We start from the raw sequence: 20231 nt of genomic DNA, 5'->3' as shown, positions 1-20231 counted from the left end.
GCCTGGATGGGTGCAGCTCCAACAACATTCAAGAAGCTCGACACCGTCCAGGACAAAGCAGCCCACTTGATTGGCACACTAGCCACAAACATTCACTCCCTCCACCACTGATGCGCAGTGGCAGCAGTGTGTACCATCTACAAGATGCACTGCAGCAATGCACCAAGGCTCCTTAGACAGCACCTTCCAAACCCACGAACACTACCACCTCGAAGGACAAGAGCAGCAGATGCATGGGAACATCACCACCTGCAAGTTTCCGTCCAAGTCACACACCTTCCTGACTTGGAACTATATCGCCATTCCTTCACTGTCGCTGGGTCAAAATCCTGGAATTCCCTTCCTAACAGCACTGCGGGTGTACCTACCTCACATGGACTGCAGCGGTTCAAGAAGGCAGCTCACCACCACTTTCTCAAGGGCAATTAGGGATAGGCAATAAATGCTGGCATAGCCAGTGACGCCCACTTCCCATGAATGAATAAAAAAAAAAGGATCCTGTGGAAGCACCGCTTGTGATACCTCTCCAGGGTTTTGAGATATCTGCTGCTACCGCGTCTATGTTTCTGATGCATACAGGAGGGCACATTACACTGCGGTCCTGTAGACCGTGAGCATGGTGCCAGGTTGGAGGTCTTTGTCCTCAAACACTCTTTTCCTCAGACGACCGAAGGCTGCGCTTGCACACTGGAGAAGATGCTGGGTTTCATCGTCTATGTTTGCCCTTACTGAGAGGAGGCTCCTAAGGTATGAGAAGTGATCCACAGTGACCAGTGATTCGCCATGGATTTTGATAGTCGGGGAGCAGTGTTGGGCTGCGGGAGCAGGCTGGGTAGAGAACCTTTGTCTTCCGGACATTTGGCTTAAGGCCCATTCTTTCATGCACCTCCATGCAAGCATTGACGAGGGTTTGAAGCTCGGACTCTGAGTGCACATACGTAAGTGTCGTTGGCATACTGCAGCTCTATGACAGAGATTAAAGTGGCCTTGGTTTTGGACTGGAGGCAATATCGGTTAAATAGTTTCTCACTTATCCCGTAGAGTATATCTACACCCACAGGGAACTTCAAGGAGATGAGGTGGAGTTTTGCGGTGAGGAAAATGGAAAAGAGCATTGGTACAGTGACACAGCCTTGCTTGACCCCAGTTTGCACACAGATGGGGTCAGTGGCAGATCCATTGGCAAGGATTACAGCTTGCATGTCGTCATGCAGCAGGCGGAGGATGGTGGCGCTTTTCCTCATAACCAATACTGACTCCCAGTAACTCAACCCTTCCAATGTCACATTCCAATCCTCACACCTCCCTTCATGTAAATTTCTTCAACCCTACAATCCTAAACCTGCTCCCTCCCCCAAACTTTTTATTTATGTTTTTTTTATTTGGAGATACAGCACTGAAACAGGCCCTTCGGCCCACCGAGTCTGTGCCGACCAACAACCACCCATTTATACTAACGCTACAGTAATCCCATATTCCCTGTCACCTCCCTATACTAAGGGCAATTTACAACAGCCAATTTACCTATTAGCTGCAAGTCTTTTGGATGTGGGAGGAAACCGGAGCACCCGGCGAAAACCCATGCAGACACAGGGAGAACTTGCAAACTCCGCACAGGCCGTACCCAGAATCGAACCCGGGTCCCTGGAGCTGTGAGGCTCTTGTGTATTCTACCTCCATTAGGCTCACTGTTGGAGTTTGTGTCTTCAACCACCTTGGCTTTCTTTGGCCTCCTTGTCTCGAGAGACAATGGGTAAGCGCCTAGAGGTGGTCAGTGGTTTGTGGAGCAGCGCCTGGAGTGGCTGTAAAGGCCAATTCTAGAGTGACAGGCTCTTCCACAGATGCTGCAGATAAAATTGGTTGTCGGGGCTGTTACACAGTTGGCTCTCTCCTTGTGCTTCTGTCTTTTTTTTCCTGCCAACTGCTAAGTCTCTTCGACTTGCCACTCTTTAGCCCCTCCTTTATGGCTGCCCGCCAGCTCTGGCGATCACTGGCAACTGACATCCACATCTTGTGAACAGTGTCACAGGACTTCATGTCGCGTTTGCAGGCGTCTTTAAACGGGAGACATGGACCGCTGGTGGGTCTGATACCAGTGACGAGCTCGCTGTACAATGCGTCCTTGGGGATCCTGCCATCTTCAGTGCGGCTCACGTGGCCAAGACATCTCAAGCGCCGCTAGCTCAGTAGTGTGTATATGCTGGGGATGTTAGCTGCCTTGAGGACTTCTGCATTGGAGATATGGTCCTGCCACCTGATGCCAAGGATTCTCTGGAGGCAGCGGAGATGGAATGAGTTGAGACGTCGCTCTTGGCTGACTTACGTTGTCCAGGCCTCGCTGCGGTAGAGCCAAGGTACTGAGGACACAGGCTTGAAACACTGGGACTTCTGTGTTCTGTGTCAGTGCGCCATTTTCCCACACCCTTTTGGCCAGTCTGGACATAGCAGCAGATGCCTTTCCCATGCGCTTGTTGATTTCTGCATCGAGAGACAGGTCACTGGTGATAGTTGAGCCTTGGTAGATGAACTCTTGAACCACTTCCAGAGCGTGGTCGCTGATATTGATAGTTGGAGCATTTCTGCCGTCCAGTCCCATGATCGTTTTCTTGAGGCTGATGGTTAGGCCAAATTCGTTGCAGGCAGCTGCAATCCTGTCAATGAGTCTCTGCAGACACTCTTCAGTGTGGGATGTTAATGCAGCATCGTCAGCAAAGAGGAGTTCCCTGATGAGGACTTTCCGTACTTTGGTCTTCGCTTTTAGACGGGCAAGGTTGAACAACCTGCCATCTGATCTTGTGTGGAGGAAAATTCCTTCTTCTGAAGACTTGAACGCATGTGAATGCAGCAGGGAGAAGAAGATCCCAAACAGTGTAGTTGCGAGAACACAGCCCTGTTTCACGCCACTCAGGATAGGAAAGGGGTCTGATGAGGCACTGCCATGCTGAATTGTGCCTTTCATATTGTCATGGAATGAGGTAATGATACTTAGTAGCTTTGGTGGACATCTTTGCTGGTAGTCTGTAGAGACCATGTCTGTTGACCAGGTCAAAGGCTTTGGTGAGATCTATGAAAGCAACGTAGAGGGGCATCTGTTGTTCACGGCAATTCTCCTGTAGCAGGCGAAGAGTGAACAGCATGTCAATGGTGGATCTCTGTGCTCGAAAGCGGCACTGTGCCACAGGGTAGACATGCTCAGTCAGCTTCTGGAGTCTGTTTAAAACGACTCGAGCGAAGACTTTCCCCACTATGCCGAGCAGGGAGATTCCACGGTAGTTGTTGCCGTCACCCTGGGTCTTATAGAGGGTGATGATATTGGCATCGCGCATGTCCTGTGGTACTGCTCCCTCATCCCAGCACAGGCAAAGCAGTTCGTGGAGTGCTGAGAGTATAGCAACCTTGGCACTCTTGATTATTTAAGGGTAATGCCATCCTTTCCAGGGGCTTTTCCACTGGCTAGAGAATTAATGGCATTACTGAGTTCTGATTTTGTTCGCTGTTCGTCCAACTCATCCATGACTGGCAGAGACTGGGCTGCATTGAGGGCGTTCTCAGTGACAACATTTTCCCTGGGGTACAGTTCGAGGTAGTGCTCCACCCAGCAGTCCATTTGCTTGCGTTGGTCAGTGATCGTGTCTCCTGATTTAGACGAGGGAGGAGGGCGATCTTCTTGATGGTTGGCCCAAAAGCTATCTTAATGCCTTTCCTCTGATATCTTTGGTGATGGAGGCCTGCTGAATACGACTGCATCGGTGTTGCCAGTAGTCTTTTGCACAACGCCTGGCTGTTCTTTGTGCAGCGCTTCTGGCTACTTTTAAGTGCTACGGATGTCAACTCGCTGGGGGCTTTCCTGTAGTTCAACAGTGCAGTGCGCTTAGCGGCTATGACAGGTTCTAGCTCTTCAAAGTGAGATTGAAACCAGTCTGCATTCTGCTTCTCACGTTTGCCAAAGGTCGTCATTGCTGAGTTGTAGATGGTGTCTCTGATGTGGGCCCACTTCGTCTCTGCATCCCCTGCAGGGGTGTTTTGAAGGGCTTTTTCAAGTGAATTTAGAAACTTTTGTAACAGCTGTGGATAAGAAATTCTGTTAGTGTTGATGCGCGGGCGGCCCTTCTGCTTGGAGTGATGTAGCTTCTTTGGTTTGAGTCTAACTTTGCTGCACAGCAGTGAGTGGTCGGTGTCGCAGTCCACACTGTGGAAGTTGCGTGTGATTTGGACACTGTTTATAGAGGCTCGCCTTGTGACGATGAGGTCCAGCTGGTGCGAACGTCGTGATCTTGGGTGCCTCCAAGAAACCAAGGGTTTAGTATGAAAGAACGAGTTGGTGATGCAGAGGTTGGCTGCATGCTTTGTAATTCCCTGCCTAAGCCCCTCCATGTCTCTCTCTCTCCCCTTCCTTGAGACCCTCCTTTAAAATTCACCTTTTTGACCAAGCTTTTGGTCACTCCTCCTAATATCCCCTCTTTTGTCTCTGCATCTCTTTATTTCTGATGTTAGTGTTCTGGGATGTTAGTGTTACGACCGAGGTGGGAGAAATGCACTGTCACTTCAGTCCCATCGCTCCACAGGTCACAGCATATTATTAAAGCTTCCCCACTCAACTGGAAGACAGCCAAATTAAACCTCTAGTAACCTCCAGAATAAAACAGACAAAACCAGGTATCTTTAAACAACAGCAAATTAACTATTTATTAAAACTAAATAACTGTTAAGACCTGATAACTTCTTTTAACCTAACTTCCCCATTCACACGCACACACTCAAAACTAACAGGTTTTAAAAGTTAAAAAAAAAGAATTAGCTGTTTCTTAATAACGAAATAAGTCTTTGTGGGTTATATCCTGATGGGTGAGGTGTTCTAATGTGAAAATAAACATGCTACTCGAAGTCTCCATACGGATTTGATGAAATCGCCTGTTCTTGATAAGCATTCAAAACACTTCGGCTGCAGCGGGCATCAAGACCCCTCCCGCGAATTCCAGAAAATGTAATCAGTCAAGAGAGATTCAATCTTGAAGCAAATATTCCATGGCTTGGAAGTAAAGAAAAGGAGTTTTGCTACTTTCACAGTACAAATGGTCTCTTGAAAAAAAAAGGTTTTTTTTCCCCCTTAAGCAAGGAGCTCCTTGTAGAATTTCTGCTGAGAGAGAATAGACAGCTCTTTTCTCCAGTAGCACGCCTCGCTGGAGAGTCTCTCAAAAACTGGTTTCAGTCGGTTTTTACACAATTAAGTGGAAACATTATACCATGTGACCTCTCTCTCCTGCTGTGGCCTAGGGACAGGTACAGCTGGAACCCTGTGCTCAGTCTTAAGGCACACTATTTTCAAACACAGTCTTAAAGGCACACACGGTTCTTAATCAGAGGAGAAAATAAATACAAGTCCGTGACAAAAGGTACTGTATAATGCAAGTTATTGTTGTCACTGAACGTCCAAAAGACCATTGATCTCATTGAACAATAGAAAAACAGTGAAAGGTACACTGATTTGACAGTCTGTCATAAAAGTCAAGGTTCTTGCAGAACAGATGATCTGTAATTAGATGTATCCAGCAGATTTTGGCAAAATGCATATTTACAAAGCATTTTTTGCTCTCTTTCTCACTTGCTCTTTTTCTCCACTTGCTCTTTCTCCCTCATTCTTTTCTCTTTCTTTCTCCCTCTCTCTTTCTCTCTTTGCATCTCCTTCTCTCTCCCGCTCGCTCTTTCTCTCTCTTCCCCCCCCCTTGCTCGCTCTCATTTTTGTCAGATATTCACTATCTCCATTATATTATAGTGTAATATAATTTTTTTTTGTTTTTCATTAACTTCTCTCCCTGCATGCATACGCACATTTTGTTTTTATGTCGTCTTATAGCTTCCCTGTAATGAGCATCAATCCCCAAGAGAGTGGCCAGGTGATCTGAGACTTCTGCCAGTGTTTCTGTGTAGCCAACCACCCACAGGTTTCTAGGAACAACCTGAAATAACCCACCCTCTGATTTTTCTGTGTCTTCCTGGAATGAAGCACTTTAAACTGACAGCCTGGCTAAGTTTGGGGTGTTGCTGTATGGCAGAATTATTGGCATAAATCTCCATCTTATGATTTCGTAGTGTATTGTGTTGGAATAACAGTACTTTGTGTCCATGGGCTACTATTGCCCTTTTAATCAATAAATTCGTTTGATTGTCCTTGACTCTTGTATGGGAGACAGTGCAGGTTCTGGTCACATGATGGAAGCATACACTGTGGTATTAAAGTGACGGGTGCTTCTATCCCATTGATGAAAGCTTCCACTGCATATTGCCACTACTGTTGAGACTGTGGCGGGAGCAACGCACTGTTGATTCAGTCCCATCGCTCCACAGGTCGCAGCATATTATTAAGCTTTCACACCCAGTCGGAAAACAGCCAAATTAAACACTCTAGTAACCCCAGAATGAAACAGACCAAACCATGTATCTTTAGACAACAAGAAGTTCACTATTTATTAAAAAAAAACTAAATCTTAAACACTATTAAGATGAACCTGTGTCTAAAGACCTTATAACTTCTTATTTTAACCTAACTCCCGCATTCTCTCGCACAAACTCAAAAACTAACAGGTTTTAGAAGTGGAGATTTTAAAAATTAGCTGTATCTTAAGAACAAATAAACTAAGTAAGTTTTTTGTAGGTTAAGTTCCTGGTGGATGAGGTCTTCTAATGTGAAAATAATCAAAGGTCACTTGAAGTGTTCACGTGGATTTGATGAAAATAGTCCTTCAGTAGATGGGCATTCAACTCTTCGGCTGCAGCAAGCATTAAACAGTTCTTTGAACGAACGATGAGCGCAGCAATATAAACAGTTTCTTGAAAAAGGCTTTTCTTTTTTACTTAGGGAATTAACTAGGCTTGTAGCTCCTTGTAGAATTTTTTGCTGAGAGGAAATATGCAGCTTTCTTCTCTTCAGTACATTTTGCTGGAAAGTCTCTCAAAACTAACTGGTTTCTGCCAGTTCCCCACACAGCCAAGTGGAAACATTACCATATGACCCCTCTCCCCTGCTGTTGCCCAGGGTAACAAAAATGCAGCTGTTGCACACACTGTCTCAGGAATTCCAGAACCTTCTCCCTTAAAGGTGTACTGTTTTTAACAGTCTTAAAGGCGCACACACTGTTTTTAATCCGAGGAGGTAAATGATTACAAGTCCATGACACTACATTTATGCTAAGTAACCGGGTTCTTACTATTGTACAGATATGGACCATGGAAAGACATGGCTTCGTTAATCAAATATAAAATAATACTGATCTTTACAAATACAGTTAGAATCTCAAATAATTACTTTGTGCATTGTACACAAAATTAAAAGCATGCTTTTGGTAGATATTCTTAGCTGTACCATTCTTAGGACCTCACTCTGGAATTCCCTTTCTAAATCTCTCTGCCTCATCGTCTCCCTCTCTTTAAAAATTCTCCTTAATTCCCACCTCTGACCAAGCTTGTGGTCTCCTCTTTCGGTTTTGCATCCAGTTTTTTGTTTATGCCTCTGTGAAGCACTTGGATGTTTTTCTACATTAAAGGTGCTGTGTATATACAAATAGTAGTAATTGTCTAGCAAACTTGCTCCTAATTCAAAAATTACTCCAACTAAAAATTTGCATTTTCTCATCAGGAGAAGCATGCAGAGGCAGAAAAACCTGCAGTGCCATCTTCCAGTCAGGCTGCTGACGACAGTCAGAGCTTTCAGAGAAGCATATCCTCTATTAGTCTAGCATCATGGAATCAGCCATTGATTGATGCTTCTGTGGGAAATTTATTTGATGATTCACAGACAGAGGTGAGGCAAAGTGAGACAGTTTATTTGATGACCATTTATGTGATACTTTGTGGGTCAAGTTAACCTATGCTGTGTGATTCAGCCTCATGCAATTTTTTCATGCGTCTGTAAACCCTTTTTTTAGTGTGACCATGTTTCTTACAGTATACAAGAAAATTGTCTGAATGAAATATGGTATACCATAGGGCAATAATAGAAAAATCAGATTCATGTTATCTTAATATATAACCTTTAGAAAATATGTCTGTTTCAGTTTAATATCCTGTGGACTGGAGTCATGTGTGGGCCTGACTGGGTAGGGCTGGCAGGTTCCTTTTTCTGAATGACACTCGGGAACCAGTTGGGCTTCTAACAAACAAGCTGACACAGTTTGTCAGCTTTCATAAGTCATTTTCTCTCGTGTCAGCCACAAATGACCAAATTTAATGAATTCAGATTCACAACTTGCCACAGTGTGATATTGAACTCATGACCTCTGTGTTGCTAGTCTGTACCCTAACCACTATGGGATATTAGGTTTATCCTTTGCATTAGCTATTGCCACTATTCAAATACTCATGCCACTGCAACGATGGAAATAGGGTTGCTCTTACTATTAACAAGCAGGAATGAGTGAATGAAGGAAAACAATGAATATTAACTCCATCAATTTCCATCAGGAAATGATCCAAAACTACACAGCAATTTAGTATGAGGTATTAAAGATTAGTGTAAGGGAATTATGTAGCCCATTGCCAGTCTTTGCATTGAATTCATGCAAAAGATGAAGAAAACCAGTTTAGTAATTTTTCACGATAATTTGTCACAGCATCCTCCATGCATTGCTCATCATTTCACTGTTTCAAGAATCTCAAAATATTGAGTAGGCCCAGTGACAGCTACAATGGAGCTGGTAACATTAATCAACATTCAGTCACCAGCCAAAGCCATCAGCTGTGACACTGAGTGATTGGAAGAGGCACAGACCAGTCAGTCACTTTGACAAAAGGGCCAGCTCCTAAGATGTCAGTCCAAGGTTAGTGCATCTAGCATAGCTACTGGAGTCTCATGAAATTCATCCATGTATTCAGATTCCTTGCATTTCGTAACAGGCAAATATTTTTTAACTATTGCTATGATTCTGCAACCAAACTATATAGATTAACAACAGAAATTAATTTACAAAATATGACTGAAGATACTCTCAATTCAGAGTTCTTAAAACCATTTACAGCTTCAATGGACCCTTTACTGTATGTTCATATGTTCATTTTATGGACTTATTTTAATTTATGTTGACTGCTATTACTTTATGTAGAGGTAGGGTGTAATTTTATCCAAAATAGGTCAACAATGGATTTGTCTTTGAGTTTAACCTCAATGCAATAATAGCAGACGTTTGTCACGCGACCTCTTCAAGTTTATTTCATAGAATCATAGAGAGATACAGCACTGAAACAGGCCCTTCGGCCCACCGAGTCTGTGCCAACCATTGACCACCCATTTATACTAATCCTACATTAATCCCATATTCCCTACCACATCCCCACCTTCCATCAATTCTCCTACCACCTGCCTACACTAGGGGCAATTTACAATGGCCAATTTACCTATCAACCTGCAAGTCTTTGACTGAGAGAGGAAACCGGAGCACCCGGCGGAAGCCCACTCGGTCACGGGGAGAACTTGCAAACTCCACACAGGCAGTATCCAGAATCGAACCCATGTCGCTGGGAGGCTGTGGTGCTAACCACTGCGCCACTGTCCTGCCCTTATTTATATAAGTTGTGAAATTGAGAGAGTGCAAAAAGACAGGTTACATGATTCCTCATTATTGTACATCTTTTGGAATAATGTGTAATTATAATTTTGATAAATTATGGGATGAATGTGTAGAATATTATAGTGTCCTCAGGAAACAGCTAAATTATTGAACAGTGTGAAGCGTGTCATTCTCCTGCTTGACACAGATGGGGAAAACTTGAAAAACACCATTTTGAGATTTTGTGATTGATTTTAACATACGAACTAGGAGCAGGCTATTCGGCCCCTCGAGCCTGCTCTGCCATTCTATAAGATCATCCCTATTTGTCAAGGATCTCTCTCTCTCTGCCTTAAAAACGTTCAATGACCCTGCCTCCATCATTGTTTGGAGTAGTGTGTTCCACAGACTCCTGACCCTCAGAGAAAAAAATTTCCCTTCATCTCTGTCCTTTCCTACCCAATTTCACATGATTCAGTTCGATTGTTAATTCACAAAGGTACAGCGGATGATTCAAAATTTGCTGAGATTGTCCAAAAATGAAATGGAATTCTCCCAGTCTCCGTGCCACTATCCGTCCTGCAGCATTCTCCAATTCATGGCTGTCATATTTTGTTAGTTTCCTTCAAAACCATACAGAATTACCTAAGTTCACGAGCCACAGGCTGTAGTTCAGCATCATTTAACATGAAAGTGCTTGGAATCCAGAAGTTTATTTCAAGTGAAAAGAAGACTTTGGACCACTTAGTAATAAAGTAGTTTGCCAGCCAAGAGCGACGTCTCAATTCATTCCATCTTCGCTGCCTTCGGAGAATACTTGGCATCAGGTGGCAGGACTATATCTCCAACACAGAAGTCCTTGAAGCGGCCAACACCCCCAGCTTATACACACTACTGAGTCAGCGGCGCTTGAGATGGCTTGGCCATGTGAGCCGCATGGAAGATGGCAGGATCCCCAAAGACACATTGTACAGCGAGCTCGCCACTGGTATCAGACCCACCGGCCGTCCATGTCTCCGCTATAAAGACGTCTGCAAACGCGACATGAAATCGTGTGACATTGATCACAAGTCGTGGGAGTCAGTTGCCAGCATTCGCCAGAGCTGGCGGGCAGCCATAAAGACGGGGCTAAATTGTGGCGAGTCGAAGAGACTTAGTAGTTGGCAGGAAAAAAGACAGAGGCGCAAGGGGAGAGCCAACTGTGCAACAGCCCCGACAAACAAATTTCTCTGCAGCACCTGTGGAAGAGCCTGTCACTCCAGAATTGGCCTTTATAGCCACTCCAGGCGCTGCTTCACAAACCACTGACCACCTCCAGGCGTGTATCCATTGTCTCTCGAGATAAGGAGGCCCAAAAGAAAGAAAAGAAAGAAGTTTGTAAATATATTCTCCTTTGTACCATTTAGCAGTAGTCCGAGAAACCTATTCTACTTTCCTCTTAGGTTTTCAGTTCCATTGTAAGACAGCTTTGTGGAGTATCCATATTACTTTTAGATTTAATGTCTAAATTTGGTCAAGACCTGGGGCAATATTTTTGTCAGGTCCGTTTGATAGCAAGGATTGGGAGCACCCTCCTAAATTAGTACTATTTTCATATGGCTTCCAAGTTGCATGAGCAATGCCTGAATGATGAAGGTGGTAAGATTAACTGCCTTGTAGGCTCTTGGCTGTTCTTCAAATCTCGAATGCATCAAGATGCCTCCCTGTTATCCTCTCAGTTCCAGATGGATTGCTATAGTTTGGTTTGTGGTCAGGGAGTTTTTAGCGGATTAATTTTAGAGTTACTAAGTGCCAGCAGCTTGGGAACAGGGAGTGGCAACCAATGATCCCTCTAAATTTTCTTTGTTGTGCCTGGCCTATTTATTTCAATGCATGGTACCTTTTAAATTTCTTTTTACGCACCTCACGTGAGGGTCCTGTGCAATAGCTTCACGATTGCTGTATGGCTGTGCATGTGTGCAGCTTAGGGGACATTGGTGCCAACAACATTCAAGATAATGAAATCTGCTTTATCAACGCCCTATCTGTGAGCTTAATTATCCACTCCCTTCACCACCGGTGTATTGTGGCTGCACAGTGCACTATCTACAAGGTGCACAACGGCAAGTCACCAAATCTTCTTTAGAAGCACCTCCCAAGTCGCGACCTCCACCACCTAGAAGAACAGGGACATGAGATATATTTGATGGAGGGATTTGTGGAGAATATTCCAGAGTGTGGAATGAGGAATTAACATAAGGGGGTTTTTGTAGGAACTGATAAGAGTAACATTGCTGCTAAGTGGAGAAGGTTCTTGACTATTGATGACTTGACGTCTGATAGTTTGTTCAACAATACAGTGGTGACTATGGAGTTTAGGTTGGTCTGGAGAGGTAGAGCTGGATGTTATCATATGCGTAGCAGCTGATCCCATGCCTTTAGATGATTTCAGTGCAAGTCATCATATAGAAGAGGACGAAGAGTGGAACGTCATCACTCCAGAGGTGAGCATGCAAAGCTGAAAGGAGAAATCATTGTAGTAGATCTGCTGACAGTTGGAACAGGTTGGAGTGGAATTAAATAAGAGTGGTGGAACTGGACTGTTTCATTGTATGCATCATAAATGATACAACTTACTCATCGTGTATACCAGATTGTTCCTAACCATAGAAAACACTGCTGGCAGATCATATAGCTAGGCTAAAATAACAAATTTTTAAAAATGTTACTTAATTTTTATTAAAAAGTAAAATTATACAGAAGCCAGGATAAATTGGCAGATTAAACACAAATCAACATTGTTCTTATCTGTACTTCATCTGTTCATAAATGTCCTAAAACTGGTTTCTTCAGTAACCTTTGAACATGAATCAATGAAGAAAAACTTTACATGAGCAACAAACCTCATTCAGCCATTATTAATTATTAATCCTGACTTGTATAGTAGCACAGAGAGATACGAAAGTAAGGAATATGGGGCTTCACCTGGTTACATATCTCAATATGCTTTGATGTCCCTGGTAGCATAAAGGAAGAGACCCAAAGTGAGTCAGGAAGTATAATTGATTCCAATAATGCCTAGTTAAACAAAGTTTGCCTTAAGTGAAGTCACATGCTAGATCAAACTAATATCACCAGAGAAAACCACTGTTTCCTAAAGTCTCAACCCTGATTAAGCCCGCACCCACAGATGACTGCTAATTTGAACCCCTTTCAGCAAGCAGTAACAGAAACCATTTTATATTAGAATACTGAACCTAGTTTGAAATTCATCTCAATAGTTTTGAGCCACATTTTTTGCAGTTTGCAAATTTCTTACCTTTTTTTTTTCAAGAGACAGTAACTTCAAATATATAGAGATCACATCCTTTCCCAACAGAAAGTACCTTAGTAACACAGGAATCAGAATGTCTCCAGAATAATTGTTTTAAAAGCACCAATTTTTGGATGGTAAGAAAACTGGTGCTTCATCTTGTTTACAACCTGAACAGCAACTAAAATTCCCCTGTGGGACTCCCAGCAGACAATTAAGATCCACAGGTTTCCTTCACCAATTGATCTCAACATTTACAGGTCGCACAATAATATTTTGTTGCATGGGGCAACCCTCCTGTTGTAATGAAACAGTGTACCATTTGGCTTACCATAAGCAATGTCCTAAGAGGCATGCATCTCGCCTACTATGAGTAATACTATGGGAGGTGTGCTTTATGCTAATCAGTGTCACAGAAATTGTCACCGTTGTTTATTTGTAACACTGTTTTAGAAGCTTAGCAAGAAAGAAAGTCGAGAATGTTATTTTGTATACTGAAAATAAAAATGTTGGCATCAAAAATGTTTTTTTTTTAAAGAAAGCATAGCATTCTTTAACCCACCATGCCAGGTCTACTTGCTCCTACAACAGTCCAGTACCATCACTGCTTGGAGAGCATTGCAGTGCCATTGATTGCAGAGGGAGCCATGGCTTTGAATAAGTCTGAGATCCAGTTGAGTTACTTGACCATGAGAAAATGCCCTACCACCTGAGTACCCTGCATACCCAGAAGGTGACGGGGGCCCCCATGAGGGTCAGAAGGCAGGTGAGAACCTGTCTTGACCCTCCGGACCCCTGTTGCAATTTAACGGTGGGCAGCCAATTAACTGCTCGTCATTGGAGATGCCATCCCTCTAAGGGATGAGCTCCCACTCCAGAGCTGCTGGCCAATTGGAGGGCTGGTAGCTCTGCAGTACCAGAAGCGCCACTGAGAGCTGATGGGGTTGGGGGGTTGCTGGTGGTGGGGCTCTTCCTGAAGTGGCAGCCATCGCTGCTGGGGGTCCTCGATTGTCCCAAAGGAGGGTCCTTCCCTGCCCCATCCCCCCCCAGATCCCACCAGGAGGCTGCCACATCTCACCTGGTGGCGTCCCCACACGGCGGTGAGCCCCTCCGTCCTCCAGGATTGAAGTGGAGGCAGGAAGAGCCCCTTAAATGGCCATTAATTGTCCATTTAAGGGCCTTAATTGCCCTGGAGCAGGAAGGCTGTCCTTGGCCTTCCCCACCCTGGACAAAATGACAGGAGCCTGGGCAACTCCAGGATCGGCACTCCTTGCCATTTTATTTGCTCCTGCCTCTGTGCCCATCTCCAAGGGCAGGATAAAATCCTGCCCAATGTCTTTACCACCACTGACATCATTGGAAGAATGTCGAGATAAGATGACCAGATATGCATTGGATCCAAACCTCGCTGGGTTAAAGAATTTGCTATTTAAAAAAAGTTAATCCAATATTTTTGATTTTTCAATTTACAATTTGGAAAGTACTTTGAACAAAAAAGTAATTCTTCTACACTTCCCTGCTCATGTAACCTTGTGGTGCATTGATATCTTTCTGTACTCTGAAAAAGGGAAAGATATATATATATATATATATATATGTGAGAAAGAGGTGGAGATACAGCAGATGATAGTGCACTCTATTCTGTTTATGGGTAACTGCACTTTTCTACTTGAATTTAGAAATTATTGAGGTATAATTAATTTAAAAGAAAGAACTTGCATTCATATAGTGTCTTTCACAACATCTGGGCATCCAAAAGGACTTTACAGCTTATGAAGTACTTTTGAAGTTTTTTTGTTCTTTCATGGGATGTGGGCATTGCTGACTAGGCCAGCATTTGTTGCCCATCCCTAATTGCCCTTGAGAAGTTGGTGCTGAGCTGCCACCTTGAACCACTGCAGTCCATCTGGTGCGGGTACAACCACAGTGCTGTTAGGAAGGGCGTTCTAGGATTTTGATCCAGTGACAGTGAAGGAATGGCGATACATTTCCCAGTCAGGATGTGTGTGGCTTGGAGGGGAACTTGCAGGTGGTGGTATTCCCATGCGACTGCTGTTCTTCTCTTTCTAGGTGGTAGAGGTCGCAGGTTTGCAAAGTGATGTCGAAGGAGCCTTGGTGAGTTGCTGCAGTGCATCTTGTATATGGTACACACTGCTACCACTGTGCGTCGGTGGTGGAGAGAGTGAATGTTTTTAAGGTGCCAATCAAGTGGGCTGCTTTGTCGTGTATGATGTCAAGTTTCCTGAATGTTGTTGGAACTGCACTCATCCGGGCAAGTGGACAGTATTCCATCACACTCCTGTCTTGTGCCTTGTAGATGTTAGACAGGCTTTGGGGAGTCAGGAGGTGGGTTACACGTCACAGAATTACCAGCCTCTGATCTACCCTTGTAGCCACTGTATTTATATGGCTGCTCATGTTCAGTTTCTGGTCAATGGTAACCCTCAGGATGTTGATGGGTTCAGCGATGGTAATGCCATTGAATGTCAAGGGGAGGTGGTTAGATTCTCTCTTCTTGGAGATAGTCCTTGGCTGGCAATTGTGTAGTGCAAATGTTAGTTTAGTTTAGAGATACAGCACTGAAACAGGCCCTTCGGCCCACTGAGTCTGTGCCGACCATCAACCACCCATTTATACTAATCCTACACTAATCCCATATTCCTACCACATCCCCACCTGTCCCTATATTTCCCTACCACCTACTTATACTCGGGGCAATTTATAATGGCCAATTTACCTATCAACCTGCAAGTCTTTGGCATGTGGGAGGAAACCGGAGCACCCGGAGGAAACCCACGCAGACACAGGGAGAACTTGCAAACTCCACACAGGCAGTACCCAGAATTGAACCCGGGTCGCTGGAGCTGTGAGGCTGCAGTGCTAACCACTGCGCCACTATGCCGCCCCTTATCAGCCCAAGCCTGAATGTTGTCCAGGTCTTGCTGCATATGGACACGGACTACTTCAGTATGTGAGGACTTGCAAATGGTACTGAATATCGTATAATCATCAGCAAACATCCCAACTTCTGACATGATAGAGGGAAAATCATGGATGAAGCAGCTGAAGATGGTAGCCACTGTTGCATATGGAAATACGGCAGCCAATTTGTGCACAGCACAGAACTTCTATTTTAGTTGTTGGTTGAAGGGTAAGTATTGGCCAGGACACTGGGAGAAGTCCCCTGCTTTTTAAATAATGCTATGGGATTTTTTACATCCATCTGAGAGGTCAAACCTGATTTAAGATCTCATCCAAAAGATAGAATGTTCTGACAATGCAGCACTGATGTTTCAGCCTAGTTTTTCTGCTTCAGTCTGTGGGGTGGGACTTGAACCCACAACTTTTTGACTCAGGCTATCACTGAGCAGCAGCTGACAGAGAAAGGGCCATTTAATCTGTCCCAAATAGGTTTGATGCCTTGTGCATCATCATTAAGACACTCCCTACCCACCAGAGTAACCTTCAGGGAGAGATGAAAAAGTGTATTTTAAAAAAAAAATCCAATGCCAATTAGGGAAAAATCATGAGCAATTCCTCTCTCATCCCTTCCTTAACCTTCATAAGCAATGATTATTTGAATAGTATACTCTTAAAACAAGGGGCTCATTAACTTGCATGTACAATACATATCTGAGCAGCAAAGGCAAATACGTTAATTATAGAAGTACTATTTAAAACAGTGTCTCAAAATTCTCTTTCTTCGTTAATCTTATTGCCTGCAAAAGAAAGCAGAAGGCACTAATTTATTGAAACAGTATTTTAAAAAGTTGCCAGACTGTTGTGAATAAATAATTCACTGAGGACAATATTTTTGAAGAACCTTGATACTATATCTTGATGTGCTGTCTGTTGAGGCACTTGCATTCTTTGCTGTTATTAAGAATTACTGGTTGATAGGTTGATGCTTGTAGGTCACGTCACCTTTGGGATAATGATGTGCTTAAGAATGTTTAAGGTATTAACTCTACACTTTGCAATTGAAGGTCATGTTTTTTGAGATGCACATCTTCACGAGGTGAGCTATATCTGTCAGCTGCCTTACCTGCAAGTTCAATCATTGAGTGGAAATATAGGTTGATCATGACAATTAATGAGGGATTATTTGTAACTCTCAAACCTCTAAGACTTGTTAAATTTGTATTTCTGGTAGCACAGGCTTAGAACTGAGCAGTCAGGGGCTCTGGAGCTGTATCTCCCAGGCAGTTTGAGTGAGAAGTATGAATCATATTGCAAATTTGCAGTGTATTTTTTGCCATATTAATTTCAGTATCAATTCTGGGTACACAAGTATTTAACAATACATGTATCCAGTCACTAATGTATGAATCTGCTGACATAGGTTCACTAACTGACAGCACCGTGGCAACTTTGCTCATTAATTTTGACAATTCCGGATTGTCATCTGCTATAATGCAGACACTATTGCCCTCGAATTGAATCATGGAAGTACTTGATGGTTGTATGTAGCTGGAATTGCTAAAAAAAAATCTGCTAATTGACTGGATTAATGTCTGATAAAGAATATAAAGGTGAATGCCTTATATAGAGGATAATTGGATTGAACTATAGCAGATTTTGGTTGGGCCCGAGATGGGTCTGGGTGCTTTGGACAAGTGGTTGTGTTATGCAGGTGGCTATCGTACAGTCACAAACCACTGACCACCTCCAGGCGCTTATCCATTGTCTCTCGAGATAAGGAGGCCAAAGAAGAAGATTGTACAGGTTTGACGGTAATTCAGAACAGGACCCTTGTGGAAAATCAGAACTCTGCCTTTGGGATTTAATACTATGCGCTAATTGCTGATTTTTATTGTCTTCCAGGACTGCAGTCAGTCAACAAAAAGGAAGCTCCCAGAGTGGTTTGCCTCTTCAAATCCACAGAAAATCTCCTGTACTACCAAGAAGAAAGTGAAAAAGGGGAAAGGACTTTTCAATTGAACCTATTTCGCAACCATTGGTTTTCAGATAAACTTCTCAACACTACAGAACTGGCAGCAAAATAAAAGGCAAGCCAGCTGGGCCAGGCCAGTGCTCCGAATGTATTGTGCACACCCTAATTCTGCTGGAGACGCCTTGGTGAGGAACATTCAGCTAGGCAGGCGGAAAGCAGGAGAAGATGGCAAGATGCTATTTTTGTTGTACTAAAGTCCTTGTATTTTTTAAACCAATTCTTGAATGTAACAGAATTCATTGTTAAGTAGTTGTTAATAACATTCTTTATGCATTGTGAAAATATTCACACAATGGCTGCTTTCTTGCTATTGTTTGACCCGTAATGTATACTGCTGAATTCTGAAACAGAAGACTGTTCTCCACTGCCTGTGTTTTTGAAATCCAGCGGTAACTGGATTCATTTCTACAGTAACATGACCAACATATGAGATGTTTTGATGGATCATTTCTCATTTGTTTTGAAACTCTCTGCCTGTATTGTACAGTAAGATATCCTGTTGCAACAAAACTTTTGAGAGCATCTCCTTGTGCTACTGTTGACCATTGTCGCTTTGCAATCCGAGAAGGATTCTCTGGTTAAAAAGTCCAAAAAAACTGTACTGTTGTACATGTGCTGAGGATGCTTCTGTTAACTCTTGATAAGTTAAAAGGAATACTACACATTAACTGGTGCTGGAAGGTGCGTGATGTCTTTATGCAAAAGATATTTTTATTGTGATCTTTTTGTTAAATTACCACAGTTGACTTTTAGTTGAGCTCGTATGACAGGACTATGATGTTTTCCAAACGAAGATGCTAATTGTTCTGTTCATCACACAATATTTCTTTGTGTTTCCCTATCCATTTTTGTAAAGTTATGAAAGTGGCAACATATTGTGGAGTATTGACGCACTTTGCCACAGAATATGTTTATTCGCACCTTTACTTTCCAGTGTGAGAATTGCCCATCTGTTGTGCAATCAAGGACGATGTTAAGCAGTGCCCAGGTGCTTCCTCATGTGAGGGGAAATGCTGAAAGTGGTTACCTTAAGATGCTGTGAAGTAGTCCTCAGCTGCAGCTTTTTCAGACATCATACAACTGGTTATGTGCTCACGTGTTTTGAGCTGAGGTAATTGTTTGTCCCCATGAGACGTAATGAGAGGTACAGTCATGCAGATGGGAGAGATGGTACTTGGAAAAGCAGACAGTTTCTAAATATTGATAGTTTTAAGTCCATGTATAATTGAACGGTATAAATGGGCTTAGTTTTCACAACTTTCTTTTGGATAGGATGTCGATAGATTTTTCTAAACAATTGAAGCAATAAACTCCAAAATTAATTTTTTATAGGCAGGTGCATGAAACCCAACATGAGGTGAATGTCAGCACTTTAGTAGGTCTGCATAGCAGCAGACTGCGTATGATCAGTTCTGTTTGTATATTTTGCAACAAGTAAAGTCAATGTCTTATCGGAACAATAAATAAGTTTCTATCTATCTCTGGTGCTACAAGGTTTGACTGCTGCTATTGGGTCTAAATCAATTTTGGAAGTTCAGATGCTTGATCATATGAGGGCCAAGAATTCCAACAGTGCTGTTACAGCTTGCACTCACCTTCAGGCACTGATCCACACTGTTAATTTTGGAGTCAGCTCATTTAAATATGCAGAGAGATGTGCAGGTTGTGTAATTGCAGACTGCAATGCCTCATCTGCTTTGGGAGTGGTGTGGGGTGGGGGGGGGGGGGAAGGTGGTCGAAAACTGCAGCCTACAGTCTAAGTGGGATGTAGGCCTCATGAATCATGGAGAGGGTTGAAAATATCTGGAGGTGGGGTAGGGGGAAGAGGGCTGAAATAAAACCTGGGGCAGATACAGGATGCAGTGGCAGGAGGTAAAACCACCTGTTCCTTAAAGGAATACTGGGGTAAGTAGGCAACGTAAGTGATGAAGACAGCAGCCCAACTCAAGGCAACAAGCAGGAAGCTTAAGGGACAAAAACAAGAAATGCTGGAATCACTCAGCAGGTCTGGCAGCATCTGTGGAAAGAGAAGCAGTGTTAACTTTTCAGGTCAGTGACCCTTCTTCGGTTTCAGTGCTGTATCTCTAAACTAAACTAAACAATGTCACTATTTGGGATACAAAGGAACCATGTACTATGTTAGAAATACACCTCATCCTTATTTGTTCAACATCCACATACTACACAGGCTAAAAATACCACGGAAAGTGTAATTTTAATAGGATTGCAGCCTATGGATTCAGGTTATCTTTTCCCAACCTTAGGGAGCAGTACCATAGGACATGCGCAATGCCAATATCATCACCCTCTATAAAAACAAAGGCGACTGCGGTGACTGCAACAACTACCATGGAATCTCCCTACTCAGCATAGTGGGGAAAGTCTTTGCTCGAGTCGCTTTAAACAGGCTCCAGAAGCTGGCCGAGCATGTCTACCCTGAGGCACA

At 43.3% G+C, this 20231-nt stretch overlaps 1 protein-coding gene across 9 annotated transcripts in view; it reads left to right on the top strand.

Annotated features, from left to right (window-relative positions):
* wrn (WRN RecQ like helicase) overlaps positions 1-19263 on the top strand; it is a 149722-nt gene extending 130459 nt beyond the window's left edge. For all 9 annotated transcript variants that reach the window (XM_068045204.1, XM_068045221.1, XM_068045239.1 and 6 more), the window contains 2 exons: positions 7634-7798; positions 17656-19263. In XM_068045204.1, the coding sequence (XP_067901305.1) occupies positions 7634-7798; positions 17656-17772 (282 nt within the window). In that variant the 3' untranslated portion in view covers positions 17773-19263. The remainder of the gene's footprint in view (positions 1-7633; positions 7799-17655) is intronic.
* The last annotated feature ends 968 nt before the right edge of the window (positions 19264-20231 follow it).

Source organism: Heterodontus francisci, chromosome 1, assembly GCF_036365525.1.
Source record: "Heterodontus francisci isolate sHetFra1 chromosome 1, sHetFra1.hap1, whole genome shotgun sequence".
NCBI lineage: Eukaryota > Metazoa > Chordata > Chondrichthyes > Heterodontiformes > Heterodontidae > Heterodontus > Heterodontus francisci.
The sequence above is the reverse complement of the archived record's forward strand: the minus strand, read 5'-3'. Positions and strand labels throughout refer to the sequence as shown.